Raw genomic sequence first — 20,848 nt, 5'->3', positions numbered from 1 at the left:
CATCCGATGCAAAGTTCAGGGATCCCCGTCGCTTTGCGCTTCCCTTTCCAATGTGAGTAAATCTCGTTCAACTGCTAGTAATTGTGCCTCTTTCTCTCTATGGTGCCCAACAATCCCTGAGAGGGCTTCACCCCTCAGCACGGTCTTAAAAGCTTCCCAGAGGATGACTGGGGACTCCACTGACCCAACGTTTTCCTGGAAGTAGGTCTCAATCAAGTGGACGATCTTCCATTTAGTCTCAGGATTATGAAGGTACCAGGGGTTTAAGGGTGCCACACAGCCTACACTCTTCTCCCCAATAGTGAGGTGTGCCCATATAGGGGAGTGATCCGAAATACCCAGTGCTAAATGTTTGATTTCTTGAATGGTTGTGTCCTGCTGCAGTGGTGTAAGAATGTAATCGATTCTGGAGAAAGTATGGTGCGTCCCCGAGAAAAATGTGTACTGTTTTAGAGTCGAGTGCGCAAGCACCAAAGATCAACTAGACCGAATATGTCAAGGAGGTGGGAGAACCACATGTGTCCCGTTGCTATGTCCCGTGGCGGATGCCTATCCAGGCCTCTTGCCAATACTGCGTTGAAGTTCCCTCCTATGAGGAGTTGCTCCTCAGGTAGGCCAAGGAGAAGCCCACCCTAATAATGATATGACATAGTCTGGAGACCCGGCGGCATGTAAACCGTCCCCAAATTGAGTCTGCGTGATGCCCACCTCCCCGAGAATGCTGCAAAGTGAAGCCCGCATGTTTCGCCAGTGTATATCCCCATTTATTCAGCGTATGAAAGGTGTTGCCAATCACGTGCGTCTCCTGTAGGAGGACCACATCTGAGAGGTGTCTTTTGACAAACTGATTGATCACGCTTCTTTTGAGCTTGTCCCCATTGACATTCCAGCTGAGTATTTTAAGACATTTATCCCACCTTGTAGCCATCTGTAAGAGCTATTCTAGCATGCAGTTGAAGATACTTGCACAACACACAAGATGATGGACGGAATGTTGCACAATGGCAAAACATTCACCCCCAGTCACAGATCTGGGTTTAATCCATCGTTATTTTGCTCACCAAGCCACCCCAGTTCAGACATGGCAATATGCAAATCAGTCTTTACCCTGTGCCTCATGGGAACAGTCCAGCCCGAACTGCCAAGAGGTACAGGGTCAAGACTGATTTGCATATGGCCATGTCTGAACTGGGGTGGCTTGGTGAGCAAAATAACGATGGATTAAACCCAGATCTGTGACTGGGGGTGAATGTTTTGCCATTGTGCAAAATTCCGTCCATCATCTTGTGTGTTTTGTTGAAGATACTTGCAACATTGAACCGGCATAGCATTGCATTCTTTGTGTGACCAACCCAAAACCACCCCGCCTCCCCCCGATGTGTACCCTCCAACAATACATAACAATGACCCCCCCTTCCCCCCACCCTGCTACCCTGCCACGTAGGCTCGAACGACCCACATCCCCAACTAGCACAGCTCCTTTCGCCCCACACACCCAAAGAGAGAGAAAACCCTCCCTCCGATAAACTGCTTAAAGATGGGAAAATGCGCCGGCTTCAACTCCAGCCGCTAAGCGCCCTTCCCCACAAAATGAACAATTTTCAAGCATGTGCACACATTTTCCAACTAAGTCCACCTGGCTCTCTTACAGTGCTCACCCCTCCCACCAAGTGCTTGTCTCACTGCTCCATATACTGGCAGGGCCCCTCCACCCAGGAAGGACGAGTAAGTAAGGCCACGCAGTGGTTCCTCCCCAGGATCTCCCCCATCACATGTCCAGAGAGCCCTCTACCCAGTTGGATGATACCCCCTCGGGGAGGATCATAACCCCAACATTATAGAAAGTATGAATACATTACATTACAACTCGTCTGGGTCCATATTTGCAGCTCTTCCACCACCTACAGTCTGCTATCGTCCCTGGGTGTCACCCATGTTGGGGCTGGCAGACCTCAATCACCATGATCGCTGACTTGTTCTGTCTGTGTCTGATCTACCATCTAGAGAGCCTGGGGACTTTGCCAGAGTATCCCTTCAAGTGTCTCCAGCGGCCGACGCGGACGTCTGTGATGCTCCTCTGTTCAACCAGTCCTGAACCTCCGATGGCGTTGCAAAGAAGAGAGATTTGCCTCTCATGATCATTTTGAGCTTGGCCGGAAAGAACATCATGTACCTTGTGCCTTTATCTCGAAGCGCCGCTTTCACCCCATCAAAGGAGCGTCGGTCACGTTGAACTTTGAGCGTGAAGTCTGGGAAGAACCTAACAGTTGCGTTCTCATATTGTAGGTCTCCTGTCAGCCTGGTGGGCTGCTGGATAGTGTCCATGTCTCTATAGTTGAGAATTCTCGCAATGATTGTCCTTAGCGGAGCTCCTGGTTTGGGTTTGGGAATCGACGCTCGGTGTGCCCTTTCTATCGTGAACATGTTGGAGAGACGTATTGGCTTCAGATGGTTGAGAATCAAGTCCTCCAGGAAAAGGTCCATACTGGGTCCCTCTGATCCTTCTGGAACGCCCACCACACGGACTTTGTTCCAGCAGGCCCTCCCTTCCTGGTCCTCCAGCCACAGGGCCACCTGAGGATGTTAGTGTACAAGTTCATTGTCCCTCTGTTCGAGCCTTTTGGAGGATGCCTGGAGCTCCCGAATGTTCGTCCCATTTGAGCTGGCCTTGTCTGATGTCTTGTTGAGGTCTGTACGAATGAGATTCATCTCAATTGACACATTATCGATTTTTTTCCAAGGTGGTGCCCAATGTTTGGATTGCCACCATAATAGAGGCCAAGCAGGGTGCAGAGTGTCCCCCCGTTGCTCCCTCGGTCTGGGAGGCCACCTTCGGGACCGCATATTTATCCAACTTGTTTAGTTGCGTAGTTGCAGCGCTTTTTGGTTTCATTTTTTAATCCCCAACGCCCGAATGCAGTCCTGGCGGTCCTGAAAGTCCCTGTGTTGATGTCTTGCGATACCCAGCTAGCACTCTCGGGAGTCAGTTACTAGGGTATTCCACTACCCCCGATATTTCTACGCTTCAGCTGCAGTTGGCCGCACTGCTGCCCAGTCAGATCTCCGGGCGCAGGGGCGTCCACTCCCCAGTCACGGGCATAGACCATGCTTCAGATAAGAGTCTCTTTTACTCTTCAGGCCCCCCGTCCACACTCAGGTGTGACAGTGATGTATGTCCAAGGCAAACTACGGCCGCCACCCCTTCCTCAGAGTGGGCACCGGTAACAGCGCACTCCACTGTGCCCCGCACTCCTCACCGTCTCCACGTCTGGGGTACCACCTTCTCTCAGCCGGCTGTCCCACCTGATCTTCCCGCAATGCACGAAACTTCCCTGATTTGAGGCCTCCTAATTCTTGATCAGCCTGGATAAATGGCGCACCGAGATGTGTCTAGCCACGCTGCTAGGGCGCCACCACTGTTTTCCACACTGTCCCGGTGAGTACAGGCCTTGCCAGGCCTTGCCACCGTTTGCGGACTCCTCCCTCCACCGTATCTGGGCCTTGTCCAACCCCGCGTTCCTGACCTGTTTCACCGCGGGTCTGGGGATGCCCGCAGTCCTGCCCTTCTCCCTCAGTGTGAGTGCTTTTCAGCCCTGTGGTGCAGCCGTCGCGCAGATGGCCGAAGGGAGTGCCGTTCTCTCCATCTCCAGCTTGCCAAGCTGCCACCTATAACTCCGCACGTGCCAATATGCGGGGTCTGCCCAGGGCGGAAGACCGTCACCCCGCCTCCAGGTCTCACCTGCGCCTCAGCCCGCTACAGATATAAGGCGGCCTCAGAGGGGAGTTGAAAAGCCCAGATTGCACTCGCAGGTGCCGCTTAGATTCTCGAGGCCATCCCCGCTTCGTGTGTGTGCCTCATGCCGGATTTTGGACAGATTGCTGAGGGTTTAGGGCGGTGCTCCGGCGGAGCTCTAAACTAAGAAGCCATCATTGTTTCCTCCAGGCCACGCCCCCTCATATCTACTGATCTTAATTTACATTTGTAGGTTTTTGTCTGCTTTTACTGATGGCATGTAGCCTGTTACTCCTGCTGTTGAACATGCATTTGGAGACATCATTGTCCCATAGCTTTGATTTTAATAATTTGGCCATGGGTTAGACTCTGTTATTAAGGGACAGTCCTCCAAATGTTCAGTGGAAGCATTACATCTAGGAGAACCTTTAAACTATATTGTCCTGATGGTACTGTAAATTACACCAGGGGACTCTCCTCTGGCCTTAACTCTTCCTGCAGCAAACAAAGGATATTTGAGTACCTCCCTAGTTTAGTGCAGTGAAATTGAAGGGCCTTCAAAGAATTCTCCATTAATTAAACCATATCTAAGATATCACTATAAATCTGCTTGGCTGTATTTTGCCTATAATAGGCAGAGACAAAAAGAAACCTCATCTCCTTATACCCGTACTGGCTATTTGGTAGCTGTGTAACAGTGAATATAGAAAGAATAATATCCTGCAGTATGCTGCAATGTTTTGTGCATATAAATACTAGTGACTGATTTTGTGCCTAATGACTTAACTGCAAAGCCACCAGTGGTCTGGATGGAATGAAACAATTTGCAAGTTTATTGCTTGAGAATATAATAAATACATTAAAATCATGAACTGCAATTGGCATTAAGTTTACATTATATTTCCTTTTATTTTAATCCATAGTTTTGTGCAACGCTTGGAACCACTCCCTCCTGTGCCTTCGACAACCTTTTAGAACTTGGTCCAATTTGTAAGTCCTCATATCCTTTATTTATCCTATTGTATTCATGTTCAAACATTCTAACCCATGTTTGCTCACCTCTGATTCATTGCCACATCATTTTCAAATAAAAAGTCCATATGGTGTATGCCACTTCACAAACACAAAATCTCCATTTGGAGTCCTGTCTTTAGGCTATATATATGGTTAATTTAATTAGGATGAAAACTAATCTGATTTATCTACATGTGTATTCTGTCCTAGCCATGATGTGGTGCATGTTGCGAGGGCTGGACTCTGCACTAAAAGTATCCAAAGCAAACATGTTCATGCCAGCACACATTGCACTGAGCATCAAGCATGGCCAGCCAGCCTGATGATCTTCGAGGAATTGTTTGGATCTTGGGAATGTCCCTGGAAGAAACTTTTGGGCAAATAAGGCAATTTACAGCCAATTGTTTTAAATATATTTGCTGAAAAGCCACTGTGACTTACCATTAAGAACAGGACTGTCCCAATGCACCTTTATGTAGTGTTTCACATTGCTATCCCAATAAGGAGACATTCACACGGGCCTCACTATAGTCCTCAGTTTGACTTCTACTATGCATTGGTATCTGACTAATGAGGCACCATCAGGGCTTTCACAATGGACATCTTTTCTGACATGCAACAGGCACAGATATCCCACTTTGAAATATTCTGAGCATCCAAAGCTATTGCACCTCATTTCCTCCAGTGGACTTGAGGAGGGGGGTTGTATTTCCTTCAGTATATTCTTGAACATCGAATAGCTACACAGATCTTACAATGTCACATTGTCAACAGCAAAGCCACAGCAATCCCTGGGGCGCACACAAATGTATTTATTTATTATATTTATACAGTTTTATATAGCGTGAACAAGATCCCAAAGGATATCAGAGCTCTTTACAAAGGATGGAAGGCAGGACATAAATCTATTAACGACATGAAGTAAGCATACACCATAAGAATAATAGCATAATTCCCAGAGAGATGAATGAAGGAGAGTAGTACAAAAAACAGGTATAAAGCAGGCTACAAGGGGGGTACATAATGATGAAAAGAAGAGCATAGATCCAATATCGACATCAAGTAGGAATACACAATAGGAATAATGGCATGATTCCCAGACAAAGGAATCCAGGAGAGTAATACAATAAGCAGGAAGATAGCAGGCTACAAAGGGAGGCACATAATACGGTACAGAGGAGCAACATCACATGATGGTACCTGAAGGTACAAGGGTGTACGATCAATGATTTCGAACAAACATTTGTTCATTAGGAATCTTTTGGCTTCCAGTTTGAAAGCAGGTGTTGATGAGATTCTGCGTACTTCTGGTGGAAGAGAGTTCCATATCCTTGGCGCAGCGCCGGAAAAGGCTCGGAGACAAGTTCTCTTTTTCCTAAGGTTGGGTGATTTCAGGAGGAGAGTGAAAGTGCTTCTTGAGGCTCTCCCACTACAGGATAGTTGAAGCTTTTGTGCTAGGTACCTGTGGATTTTGAAGTGCGGGGCTTTGTGCGCCAGAACGTCAATCTTTAACTGAATTCGATCTTCCTAGGGCAACCATTTGAGAGATTTAACTATTAGGGATATGTATTCATTTCATTTGGTACCTCTGACCAGTCTGGCCGCAGCGTTCAGTGATGCCCTTAGGGAAGCCACGGTGTATATGGGAAGGCCACAGAGCGCAGCACTGCCGTAGTCTAGCCTCGGCAGGACCAATGCTTGTACCACCTGTTTGAAGTCCTTTTAACGAAGGTATGGCTTGATATTTTTAAGTGTCCTCATCAAGTGGTTAGCTCCCTTACACACATTACTGATATGATTTTGCATATTCATGTGCTTGTCCAGGGTGATTCCAAGAGATTTGGCTGAGTCTATGATGAGAGGGGTGCAGTTGAAGGCAGTGAGGCGCTTCAGCCAAAGGTCTAGTATGGATATGTGGTTCAGGGGGAGATGAAAAGGAATTCCATTTTGGAGGTGTTGAACAGTAGATGGTTCTCTGTTAACCAATTTTGCGTAGAATTTAGGGTGGTGTTGAGTGAGATGATGTTGTCCGAGGATGAAATTATCAAATAAAGTTGTGTGTTGTCCACGCACATTTATTTTATTTTATTTTGCGTGTTTGTAGAGCGCTAGAATAGACTCCCATGAATGAGAGTGTTTGTGGACTTTAGAGAATTAGCTAGTGGTTCCAAGAAAAGGTTGACGAGGATAGGAGATAGGGTGGACCCTTGGGGCTCACCCATGAGTACTGGAGAGGGCTGGGAGAGGGAGTGGTTTGCCTTGATTCTTTGCAATCTGTGGTGAAGGAAGGATGAGAACCATTGTAACACCCGACCCGAGAAACCCATTCGGTTCTTCAAAATGGATAGGAGGTTGTCGTGATTAACCGTTTCGAATGCGGATGAAAGGTCAAGGAGGATTAGGAGGCAGGAAACAAGAGTGTCACCACCCCATTTATGGACACCTTTCAGATCTAGAAAGCATAGATGCTACTCCAATTTTATGAGCTAGGGTTTAAGTATATTTTGAAATGCAATTCACTTTGTCCCTAAGCATACACTTTAGATCTTCTAGAAATAAAAATATTTTGCTGTCAAATATATGCTTCCATTTTGGATCAAAAAAATAAGTCCCACCAAAATCTTGGCATGTTAGCAAAAAGCTTTTTTATTTTTCTGAAGCACCAGCTTTTCATTATTAGTAATGCACATTTCACCTTCGGCATCCACTTGCACTCATCAGGTACTTACATGTACTGCTTCCCACCCACAAGCATCAAACGCTATTGACAATCATCATGTACCTTTCTTTCATACCACATTACTGAGATGGCCACATCAATGCCAAATACATTTACCCTAGCCAAAGATTGCACCATTATTGCAGGATCACTGTTATGCAGAGGATAGGCTAATTAATTTCACGGAGGCCAACAATATTCAAATATGATAAGCAGTAGGCCTTTGATGTGCCCCTTCAGTCCTTAAATTTCCATAATGTGTTAAAAATGTCAAACATTATGCCATGCACGGTCACTATCATGCCTAGGTTGTGCACAATATGTCAGGACTGAATAGCACTGTCCCAGAGCCAGGAGTAGGCCGAGGATGAACTCTATAATGCCAACCAATTCCACAATATGCCACATTGTATAGGTGGGATCCTTATTGACAAGGATGACCATAATAAACCAAGAATAACCAGCCTTATATCAGGGCTATTTTATGCCGGGGTTAGGTGACCTAATGCTGGAGATGCCCTACCATGTCAAGAACAGACACCATAACAATGGATTAAACGTGAGTCCGTGCTCTCCACGCCACTGGAGTCAAGCTATCCTGGCTGATGACGGCTGATAGCCAGAAACCGGTCCTAGGATGCTTGATTTCGGTCAAGGGAAGACATGGCTTGGCAGTTCGGGCTGGACTGTTCCCATGAGGCACAGGGTCAAGGCTGATTTGCATACGGCCATGTCTGAACTGGGGTGGCTTGGTGAGCAAATAAACAATGGATTTAGGCCTAGATCTCTGTGCTGGGGTGAATGTATGACATTGTTCTGCATTCTGTCCATCAACTGTTGTTTTTGCACCCTTTGCAACTGCTACAATCGTTAGACAGAATGCGAAGTATAATGCGTACAGCACAAACAGTAATATGAAATAATACTGTAATAGCATGATCTGTTGCTATGACATTTATAAAAATGATTCATAAATAACACAGGCTAAAATACTCAACTGGTGCTTCTAAAATACGCCTACCCCTGTGTACCTAACCTAGGTCTAGTACGAGGGAAGAAGTAGGTGCTGTTTTAGCTTTAGTTTAGTTTAGTTCTGCCAAGATTTGACAAAGGTTTCTCTAGGTTCTAATCAGCTCCATACCTTAGAATGAGAGAGGGTGGTATCTCTTTCTCGGGACTCGATTTAGCAACACCCTGTAAGGGGAGTCAGAAACACTGGAGCCCGATTCTCGGCAGGAGGATGACAGCGTCTGGTCAGTGCGTCAGCTGGGGAGTTGGCTTCCTTTGGTACTTGCTGTGGCGAGCTGCGCCTTGCAAGTTGGTCATCACACCGTGCTTTGCCATAGCAAGTGAAGGTATATTTAAACTTTGAAGGTGTTTAGGAATGCCTAAATAGGGACTGGATTTCTATGCCTATATAAGGGCAATGTGAAATGTACCTATATAAGGGCATGAAGCGGGACAATCACACGGAATCTAAATCGATACACAACACCCACTCCACTTTCGTATGTACGACATTACTAAATTCTAAACATGATAACATATATAAAATGTATCTATACATGAAGAGCTAAAATCATGTTTCAAACACATTGTAAATAATGTATCGAAACTAGTTGTAAGCATAAAATTACATTGGTGCTATACACATTAAAGCAAGTATTCAAGTTTAAGTTCAATTCAGCTTTATTCGGTGCATAAAGAAAAATCACCATAAAAGCACAATATTCAAACAGAAACAATTCAATTAATAGAAATCACCGTTCGTAAAATATAAAAGTGGTATACATTATTTCAATGAAAATATTATATCATAGAGAGCAAATATCTGTAAAAGGCAATATATAAAAAATGATGAAAAGCTTAAACAAATTATTTTTTTTCATAGTTAAAGCAAGTATTCATTCTAAGTACATGTTGACATCTTGAATGCTAACTAAATGAATCACAAAAATAAACATTTATGAAATGGCTCTTAAATACAGAAGAAAAAGTGCCGAAACTATTTCATGTCAGATTACATGAAACTTTTTGTATGTGAACAAGGTCAAACATTGTCTCTGGAAGTATTCAAAAAAATCTTGTTCTCTATGAATAGTTCTACTATAAGCAGATTACTTGTGCCAATATTGAAAAATACTAATTTGGAAAAAAAAAATGTATCATAGGAAAAAGTTCATAAGTTAGTTTCTTGTTTTGAAAAATGAAGCTCAAATTCAAAGTCTCTCTGTACACTGTGTGCAAAAATCAAACGTCAGTGTTAGGGCTTAGAGAAAACATGAATTCTTCCATGTCTGTAGACAAAAAGTTGTCTACTATTGTAGATGAAAGTTGGATTGCCTAGTTTTGAAGATTAACCACACATAAATGGGAACTATCACCTTCAGCATTGGTTGCATCAGCAATGTTCGTATTGGATGGTACCTGCGCACCTGATGTTTCCTCTCATACCTCAGCAGTTGCAATTTGCTTTTGGGAGATCTCAATGAATGCCGTAATAAGAATTGGTAGCCGCTGGGACCAACACAGAGCATTGGCCATTACGGGGTCCAGCAGAGTATCAACATCCATTTGCATGACTGATGGGAGTGTTAGACAGGTGTCCAGCATCCATTCTTCTCTGCATACCAGGCGGCGTAAAACAGGTAAGTTGCGATCTTGCCAAGTTGGTCTGAATGTCAGAAACCATGTGGTATTTAATTCTCATAGATGAGGTAACCCCAAAATTTAGACGATGCACTCATGACACTTCATCACCTGTAGAGTTGTCTCCATGGAGAACTGGGTGTCGCTGGTGATTTGGCTTGCCATATAGTAGCAGAAGGAGCAAAAATAGTATCCCTGCAAAGTGTCCCAAAATGAGGGGGAGTCTGCCAAACACAGAGTGCACAAAGTTTGGAATGGTTCCAAGGACTGCTTGAAAAGGTGCTAACAGTCCAGAAAACACGGTCTTTACAATACCGCTCATATCAGACATGTTTAAGATACGACTTAACATTTCTGAGAAATGTATAGGGCAGTTTGTATACAAAGGGGCATGTATCTCGGCAGAAGTCCTTGCGACTTGTAGATCATAGGTCTCTTTGGCCGAGGTCAGTGGCACAGTTTTTTGCAAAAAAATGGCCTTCATTCTGCTTAGAGTATCAATTTGTATAGAAGAGATGTTCAGTGAAGGCCAAAGTGGAGACTCTCTGACTGTCTTGGTTTGTGGAAACAATACTTGCATACAGCAAGTGACACTGGCTGACACAGTTACTAGATATGGAATAACTGGCACCATGCCACAGCAGCTGTGATCGTTCAACATGAGGTACCTTCCATTTGAAAGTTGTCCAAAAATTGGATCAATCACTGCAGCTGGTGAACCTGCAGGTGACAGGATAAGAGGAACCATCACAGGCCACTTGTAAATTAATACCCTGGGAAAGGAGAAAAACGCTTAGTGTGTTTCCACAGTTTGAACCGCTAAGAAACAATTCACTCCAATATCTATCTGTGTATGGTTACATCCCTGGATGTCTGGATGTATTCTTTACCCAACCTTTCATATGTGCCTGCTGGTAAGTGTTTTAGGTAATACTGAAAATGGAAAATTGTAACTCGCAGAGTGATTGTTACATGTATTATCCATTTATTAGCTGGTTTTTCTGCCACTGTGAATGGTAATCTTTCCAGTTTTTCAATGCTCAGTACCGTATAGTCTGTTCCCCTCTGTGCCAGTTTGATCTGTTTATCAGTGAGATTGAATTCTGAAAACAGTGACGGAGTATTGATTAAACGCCAGGGCACATAGCCTTAACAAAGGTTTTGTAACGTCCAGCCTAATAGCATGATAGAACGTAGCTGAGACTGACAATGTTGCAACATGACCAAGTCTTGTTTCATGATGTCTATGGCAGAAGACACTATGCTGTTCAATGAATATATCCTCGTTAACCCATTGTCAACCACAGACAGAGATTTCTCTAAATTAATATGATCAATTTCTCGAATTCGTTCTGCAGTCTCTGCTTGCGTAATCTTCCATATTTCAACATATATGAAACGTTGTTGAAGTGGTTTTCTTGGTCCTAACGAGAATTTCCTAAGGTCTGCACCATCTTTAAGTAAAGATAAGTGTTGCTTTACATCCTTCAGTGTAGATTTTGTAGCCAATCAGGGCAGAGCTTCCCTACACTGTATGTTGTTACGATTCCAGGATGCTGTATTTGAACTTATCTTGGGTCTGGCCTATTGAATGTGAAATCCTGTGTTTTGTTCAGGAATCTATCTTGACAGTTGTTTGTGTCTGTGAGCCAGATTAACCATTTGTTCCAATCTGGATCTGTTCTGTTGTGATGCAAAATAGTATGTACATCGACCTCCCCCTCTGAAGTGTTATTTCTTTCAGGTGTAGGTGTAGGTATGGACGGATTGTTCATGTCTTTGATCTTGGCTAACCCAAGACAAGACGTCTGTTGGACAGTGTCATTCAAACACATAATTTGCTCAGGGATGATACAGGCTCTAAACAAAGCTTCTACCCCCTGCACTTGCCAATCTTTCAAACCTCAGACAGTTTTTGTCTCAGTGTTGTCTTTCCAAAAGTCAAAACCTTGTCTAGACAGTTGGGCATAAAAGGCTGCAGAATAAATCTGTTTTGTATTTGTTAACATACTTTTCATTCCTGTTCTGTTCACATTTCTAAAGTAAAATGTTTCCGCATGGGATATATTGAACCCTGAAAAGTATGGAAATTTCATAACAAACGTTTTTGAGCTACCCTTTGGTGGCGTAGGACAATGTTCCCATTGGTTATACATTAATACATTTCTAGGCATTGAAGATTTGTGCATGATATGATGACCATAATGGTTATAACAATACATGTGTTCAAAGTTTGATGAACCTTCTAAATATTCATGATTTGTGAAAACTGCTGACATCTCTAGATCAGACATTATTAACAGTCTCAAAGTCCCAATCATCAGAAAAGGTACTAGATGAAACAAAGTCACCTAATGAAATCTTGAGTAAGTGTGGAATCTTCAACAGCTCTGACAGGCCAAAAATATCATAGTCTGTTTTGTTCCAAGCTATACCATCAGGTATAGGAACAGCTGTGATGTTTACTGCTGACAAGTCTCTTTGTTCACGATGAGATGATTTGTGTGGCTTGAGGAGTAAGTTGAGTTTCTTACTTGCTGTGTCCATTTTTGTATATCTTCCATTTATCAGCATACCCAGAGTTATTACCAGAGCTATCCATAGTAGAAGAACAAATATTCCGAACCCAATCCAAAGTTCAGTTCAGGGTGAAACCAGATAAGTCTTTTCCAATTGATGAAAAAAGTCAGTTGCTTGTTCTTTGAAAGTTCTTTTCACTGGGGTTGTTTCAGGTTCACAGGGATCCTCAGAAAATGTATCAAAGTTAATGAAATAGCCAGAGGCAGTTCTGTCAATGGTTGGAATTGCATCCGGATTTGTTGAAATCGCTGGAACCACTTGATCACTTGTTACTTCATTGTAGACAGGTGATACTTCATTGTAGAGTGGTGTTTCATGACGCACTGTTATTTGCGTCTCAAGAGGTACAAGTTCCATAGTTTTGTTGCTTAGTCCTTCTTTACTCACTGCCGATTCCTCAATGGTGATGAGTCTCTCAGTTTGAACCTCTTGGATTTTAGCTAGAGGACTACGTCTGCTACATTGTCGGAGTCCACTTGGCCTACTGCTTAGTATTGGCCACATAGTGTGGTTTGATCAGGTCGATAGACACGGACCTGTTCTCCTTTTTACCAGCAAGGGAGGGCAGTATCACTGTTCTTGTTCCTTGGATTGCTAGGACAGGTACTGGTTGATTGTAAGAAGGCCCGAATTCCTTCTTGTCCCCGATCTTTTCTCTAACTATATCACCAAGCTTTGGGATCCAGACAGGCCTTGCTGGGACGGTTGGTTCTTCCCTACTGGTGGTTGGCTTCAGGAACATGTTGCTTTGTTTCGTTCTTAGTTAATTTAAGTCCTGTAAAACAGCCAAACGATCTTTGATATCAAATTTCTTCTGTTCCACCACTGATGTGTGACAATCAAGGTCCGAGACCAACATTCTTGTCCCAAAAAGGACCTCATATGGAGTTATACTCCCAGAGAACTTCTTGGCAAGTTGTTAAGACTCTGTTGGAAACTTATTAGATGTTTGACCCATCCGTCACCCGAACCTAATACCCTAGCTGTTATAGACTGCTTTATGTCCCGTTTTTTTCTCTCGACAACCGAATTTCCCTCAGAATGGAATGGACTAGAATACCGCAATGCAACGCCCAAACTGGCCATGGCATCTTTGTAAGCCCGAGAGCTAAACGCAGGACTCTGGTCAGAATGTAGCGTGCCAATTGCGTATGTGGCGATAAAGACTTTCAAACCTTTTATAACAGTTCGAGCATCAGCCGAGCCCTGAGGCCACATCCAAAGAAACCCTGAACACGAATCAACTGCGACCAAGATATATTTATAGTTACCATCCCTTTGTTAGGGACCGCAGTGTTCCAGGTAAACGGAAGCTGATGGTTTATCCAAAATTAACAGGGGCGTCTGCGCAGGATGTTTCACGGTTGACACTTTTATCTTCTGGCATATTTCACAATCCAAAACATAGTTCTGGGTCTGTTTCCTAATACCTGGCCACCAGTATCTCTCTGTTTTAATAACGTTACTGTGGCTGAAACACCTGCATGAGCAGAGGCGAGCCCTTCATGTGCTGCTAGGATCCGTCCTAATCTATTTTCCATGTTTGGAATTACCCTATCCCACATTCCAGGGATTCGAGGAAACAGACTTTAACGATCGCGCATGCAGCACTATAAGCTTGTTACCCCCCATAGCGGGTTGTGCTGATCCGTCAGTATAAATTATACATTCATACTGTTCTAGAGGCAGAATTTCAGTAGGCAGAGGGTATTCTTGTTCGTATTGTAGAAATGCTTGTGTTTTCAAATAAGGATCAATAATGTATTCAACATCAGTTGCAGAAGAGAATTAACCCATTGTATCCATCTCGAATGTAAAGCTTTGGCATTTGTAATGTTCGCTTTTGTTACTGCTTCTAAGGCAGGTACGGGAGTATGCAATTGGTACTTTTTCACCTTTATTAAAAGTTAAGTAGGTGAACCCACATTGACTCGGCACGATTCGGATCACTAAGTTGCGTACGTTTACGCGTGTTTGTAAATGTTTTATTGCTAACATGTCTGTTTGAAGTGAACGTAAAATTTCTGTGTGTTCTTTAGTCCAATTTATTGTTTTAAAATCAGGTTTGATTAATTCGTAGAGAGGTTTAACCCTTTCTGCGTAGTTTAGAATGTAAGTTCTTCCAAAATTCAGGAAATCTAGAATCGACTGTAAGTTTTTCAGCTTTTTTGGAGGTTGGAGAAGCGCACACTTTTTTAAAAAGTTGGCTGCCTGGCTTTTGCCTACACTTGATTACTCATATCCTAGAAAAAGGACATTGAGATGGGAAATTCTTGATTTCTTAAAATTGAATTTGTACCCCTCAGAAGCGAAGCCCAGTATAATGGTGGTCACCCTGCTCAAGTGCCTATGCAAGTCATTGTCTGTCAGATAGATATCGTCAACATATGACAATGCCTAATCATCATAAGTTTGAAGTAACTCTGTTACCCTTGCTGAGAATAACCCAGGACTATTCTTGAATCCCTGAGGGAGACGACAGGAGTGATGCTGTGTCCCCATTATTGAGAAAGCAGTCAAATACCTACTTTCTGGTGCAATATTTTGACAAAAGAAACCATTTGAAATGTCTAATGTTGTCTTATATTTTTTACGCACAATGTTATTCATTAATGCTATACTGTGTGCATTTTGCACAGCAAATGTTTCGCAACAAGAGTTTAGATGTCTGTAATCCAATACTAGACGATATGTATTGTCTGGTTGGAAGATAGGAAACAAAGGATTGTTTATTGATGAGGTGCATGTTTCAATCACCCCTTAATATTCAAGTTGATCTAAAATCTCCCTGACCTGTTTTTTAGCTTCTTGCTTTACTGGGTATTGCCTTTGTGCAGTTAGTTGATTTTTTAATTGGATTTTATGGAGAGGAGAATCCTCATCCCATCCTACATGAGTTTTGAATAATGCTGGGGCTTGGGCAACTGCCCATTTCCTGGCATAAGTATATTTTAAATGTATCAAAATATGGTTAGAGAAGGCTGGCATAATGATGTCTTCGCCATATGGGCACTCCTGGACAAATTCTGGTGGTCAGTCTCGTTCAGCTAGAAGTATATCATAACCTTTAGAAAGTCGCTCACAAAAGAGTGCTTTCACTTTTCTTGGTATGTCTCCCTCCATCAGGAGTGTTATTTCATATAACCTATGTGGAGAACTAACCCTGGTGTCAGCAGTTTCAACTTCAATGTCCTCATTCAAGACAACTGTCCCCAGAAGTCCCTTCAGGTTCTGGCGAGCTATTGTTACTTCTGCTGCGCTTACCAACATTGTCTGACCCATTCTCGAGCTGTGTCCTCAAGATCCTCGGCATGTCTGATTTTTAGACCAGCTACCTTCTTTTTGGGGAATTGAGCTTTTTTGTTTTTCTGAACGTGTTGATCGTCTATGGACTTCATGCGTTCTTCCTTGTTCTCTGACCGTCCTCTTCTTTCAGATTTCTGTGATGAATTCTGGAAGGTACGAGAGGAATGTGTATCAGTATCTTGATATCTGTCAATTTTTCTCAAATTATCCCTATTCCTGAGGTTATACCTCCTTTCAGAGGGTTCCTTTTGAGGAGACCTGCCTCGAGAATGAGAACGCTTCTCTTTGGAAGGTTGTTTGCTATTTTCCCACTTCTTTTTAGAAGAGGTAGGAGTGTTTTAGTAAAGACCTTTTCAGGACTTTCAGACAGTTGTGGTTTTACTGGTTTTCTACCCAAACTGTCTCTGCCTAATTCTTCATAGGATTTTTCAATTATTCCGGCTAGTTTTTGTGGTTCTGTTACATCAAATTCCCTCAACTTCTGGCGGATCGCCACTGATGCTGCTTCTCCTTTAATATTTGATAATATTATTGATGAGACCTGTTTGAAATCTTTCAGTAGTTTCATGCCTACATTTAAAGCAGGATCTGCCCCGTATTCGTTATGAATTTGTTTCAGGACGTCAGGTATTACCGCCATAGACAGAACACCTTGTGTTTTAGTGTAGATTGCAGTGAAGACTGTACCCCAAGATGTGCAGTCCTCCAGATGTGGTGTGATCCCCATTGGAAAACAGATTGTTAGAATTCTGTGTTTCTCATGAAGGCTAGTATTAGGAAATACTGCTTCCATTTGAGTACTTTTTTGAGCTATCCAGAACAGTATTTGTTCACTTTTTGCCTGTAATTAACCCATGACTGTGTGTAAAGTATGTAGTGTAATTTTTAGTGTATTCCCCTGGTGAGAGGTTTGTTGTGGAATAACTATTGTAGATTGGACTGTAAGAGTCCACATGACATATTAGACCAATTGTCTGTAGATTTTGATTAACTATTTGAGTTGAGCAAGTAATTCTACGTCTGTCATGTCTACGATTTCAGGATGAGGTGTGTAACCTGCTAAAATTGGTCATGTTGCTCCTGGTCTACCTAGTGGACCGAGCCTGGTAATGTGATTCAAAAGTTTTAGGGCGCCTTAAAACCAGAGCTCATGCTCCTGGTATGTGAGTGGAATTTCAATATCCTCAAAAGGAATATATTCATCTGGTGGATCATCTTCTTTGTAGAAGTGAAACATACGTGTTACTGGATTTGCTTCTGGGAAGACTATCCATTAATAGATTACCTCTTTCTGGTGATATTCATGTGCCTCTATAAAAAAAACTGCTCTACCACCTCTTGATGATAGGCCATGTTTTATAAGTTTTATAGTGATGGCTTTCCTTAAATTTTGAGGAATTATTACAGCATTCGCATCGGTTTCAGTAAAACCTGTTAAGTTTAAAGCTGGTCCGGCATCATCACCTGTAGCTCCACCGGTACGGTGTTATTATTGAAAACTGCAGAGCAAGTTTTAAGGGAAGAAAGAAAAGGTGCTCAATATTTTGGAACACTGTATCCTTTAATGCTGAACAAACCAAAAAGCCAATAAGTAGGATTTCTCGTCCTACTCAGTTATGGCAGATATTATCCCTTTACTCACTCCAGACGTCTATTGGAGTATTATGAGTGTAGGGGTCTCTGAGAAAAGCACAACTGAGTTACTTTAGTATCTAGCGTTAAATTAGTGCCTTACCAAAACGTTGGGCGTCATGTAGTGTAGTTCCTATATCCCTAATAGGCTCTGCGCATTGGAATAATATACACTATAGATTTGACATAGGATTGAGGTCAGTATGTCTCTATAGAGTATATTAAACTTTATTGTATGTGCCAGCTAAGTCAGAGGTCATTAGAAACTTTGTCGAATGAACAAGAAGGGATTAGTCTCTGACAACCGCATAAACATGAAAACTTTGTTTCCCTTGGAGTTGGAACAATATGTTCAGAGTCGTGGAAACAATAGATAACTGTTTCACTCAGTCAATAGTGCATGCTTCGTTTCTACAGAGTTGCAGAGAAATAGAGAGACGGGTGTTTCAATAAAAGGGGTTTATTGAACAGTCTTCTTTCTCATGCGAGAGATATGAACTGCTACAATCGTTAGACAGAATGCGCAGTATAATGCATACAGCACAAACAGTAATATGAAATAATACTGTAATTGCATGATCTGTTGCTATGACATATAAAAATACATTCATAAATAACACAGGCTAAAATACTCAACTGGTGCTTCTAAATTACGCCTACCCCAGTGTACCTAACCTAGGTCTAGTACGAGGAAAGAAGTTGTTGCTGTTTTAGCTATAGTTTATTTTAGTTCCGCCAAGAATTTCCAAAGGTTTCTCTAGGTTCTAATCAGCTCCATACCTTAGAACGAGAGAGTTTGGTATCTCTTTCTCGGGACTCGATTTCCCAACACCCCACAAGGGGAGTCAGAAAGACTGGAGCTAGATTCTCTACAGAGGGATGACAGCGTCTGGTCAGTGCAACAGCTAGGGAGTTGGCTTCCTTCGGTACTTGCTGTGGCGAGCTGCGTCGTGCAAGTAGAAAGTCGAACTGCACCGAATCACACCGTGCTTTGCCATAGCAAGTGAAGGTATATTTATACCTTGAAGGTCTTTAGGAAGGCCTGTATTGACGTAAAAGTCAGGCATATGAACATCATGAATGAACCCCTAAGGAATAGATGTTCATGCATAATAATGAGTTCTTGGAGAAATCAATATCCAAGCAAGGGGATGTCCCAAACGGCTTAAGAGTCTGGTTTTCCAAGAAATCGTTGTGACGTAGATAAACGGATGTAAGTAGCCATACCTGTATTTGGTTAGCATGGACAATGCCTAAATAAGGACTGGTTTTCTATGCCTATATAAGGGCAATGTGAAGTGTACCTATATAAGGGCATGAAGCGGGAAAATCATACGGAATCTAAATCAATACACAACAAGACCATACACTAAATCAACAAACAATTGAAAATATATGGAAAACAACAATGTGCACACAACATCAGAATGCATTAAATCAATAAGCAGGGAAGAACCTTCACACACACAGACAAAACCTTTTTTCTGATTTGGGCAATCTAATTCAGATTCTTTTGTAGACAGCTAGAGAATTTCACATCTTTACTTAATCTCTTGGAATTGAGAAATCATTTTTAGCTGCACCACTAAATTACCTTGTTTAGGGACCTCTGCCAGGCCTAACTTTCAAAAAGGTTTTCTAAATACAGGTGTTACTTGTGAGAAGTTGGCCTGGTATATGCTGTTCACTAGTTCTAGTGATCACCTTGTACCATGCCAAGCAACCCTAATGATGATTGGTTGTAAGTCAACCTGATAGACCAGCTATCCTAGTGGTAGCATGGACAAAGCAGTCTTAGGCTAAACTCTGTAAAGGCATGTGAAGCAAGCTGTTTTACCATACACAATCCCCTTGAATACCAAATGAAAGGACACCACACAGATATATATTGAAAATATATATATATTTATTTACTACAAATATCCCCTATACTCTTTATGAGCACAGAAGCAAATGCGTTAAAACAAAACACAGTTTAAATACACAAAAGTTGCACAATATAGATGAGCCCCAGGGGCCACCTAAACCATATACTAAAATAGTGGTATAAGAACCACCATTGGGAAAGGAAAGAGGCCTAGGGCCTAGGGAATCGCTGGAGCTGTTCGGGACTATCAGTGATGAAGTCGGGAAAGGCCCGCGGGACTCGGGTGCAGTGCTAAAAAGCGCACGCATGCACCAATGCAATGTCAATGGTGCGTATAAGTTACAAAGTTAGTGTTTAAGGAACCTTCCGATGGACCTAGAGGGACGAAACTTTAGAGCTAGGCACTAGAGGTGTGTACCAGTGTGGGAACACCGGCGTTGTTGAGTTACCTCACCCACAGGAAGCGGGTGCACAGGTGCGAAGTCGTGTCGGGTTTCGTCACGCAGGTCGATGGTGCCTGGAGATGAAGATGCTGCAGGCGGGTCGTCGTGGAGAGTTCCGGTGGATCCAAGGGTGGATCTGAAGAGGTGAAGACCTGAAAGCAGAGGGGACAATGTTCAAAGTCACTAGCCAGTGACTACCGTGGAACCAGGATGGAACCAGGCGATGTCGGGTGCAAACAGGTGAAGAAGTGAAGATTGTCTCTGCAGCCACATGGACACGAAGAGGTCAAGGACGTCCAGGCGTTGGTCATGAGCTGTCCCACAAAAGTTCTAGCTGTTGGCGGTGTCGGCTTCTTGATCGGAGCAAACAGGCCTTGGCTAATGCAAGCCATGCAGAAATCAATGCAAGCTTCTCACTCGGACCAGCAAGGTCAGAACGGGTGCTCCTTTTCAGGGGAGTGAGGGCTAGTCTGAAGCAACCAGACCAGTGGTGTTGTTTGTAGTTTTCATCGCCAAGATGGCCACTAGCCACGTGACAAGTGGCCAGGATGGCGCGTCAAGTGGCAAAGTGCAAAAAGGCCCCACGCAGATTGTGGAGATGCTGGGGGGCTGATCTTCGGTGCAAATGCTGCTCGGTGTTGGGGCTTCTCAACCCCTAAAGCACAGCATCGAGGGTGCCTCGGGTGCTGCGCAGTCAGTTTCTCGGAGGTCTTCCAAGGGGTCCGGTCCCACGTCTCTCGGTGCCTCCACGGGTCTCTTCTTTTCAGGGACTGTGGATCGGGCTCTGAGATGTCTGGGAGTCTGGGTCTTGTCAGGCTTTGGGCTCGGGCTCCGGCGGGAGGCGGCGGCAAAGCAGACATCGAGTTGCTGGTTGGTGCCTGTATTCACAGGGTGGTCACTTCTTG

General features: G+C 43.3%; 1 protein-coding gene across 5 annotated transcripts in view; it reads left to right on the top strand.

Annotated features, from left to right (window-relative positions):
* The window catches only part of LOC144829208 (aromatic-L-amino-acid decarboxylase-like), an 833,710-nt gene that overhangs the window by 596,604 nt on the left and 216,258 nt on the right, over positions 1-20,848 (top strand). For 3 of the 5 annotated variants that reach the window (XM_078688114.1, XM_078688115.1, XM_078688113.1), the window contains one exon: positions 4,657-4,723. In XM_078688114.1, the coding sequence (XP_078544240.1) occupies positions 4,657-4,723 (67 nt within the window). Of the gene's footprint in view, positions 1-4,656; positions 4,724-9,925; positions 10,115-20,848 lie in introns of all 5 variants that reach the window. The other 2 variants (XM_078688111.1, XM_078688112.1) reach the window with 1 other exon arrangement.

The sequence above is a fragment of the Lissotriton helveticus genome, chromosome 4_1 (assembly GCF_964261635.1).
Source record: "Lissotriton helveticus chromosome 4_1, aLisHel1.1, whole genome shotgun sequence".
NCBI classification, from domain to species: Eukaryota; Metazoa; Chordata; class Amphibia; order Caudata; family Salamandridae; genus Lissotriton; species Lissotriton helveticus.
The sequence above is the reverse complement of the archived record's forward strand: the minus strand, read 5'-3'. Positions and strand labels throughout refer to the sequence as shown.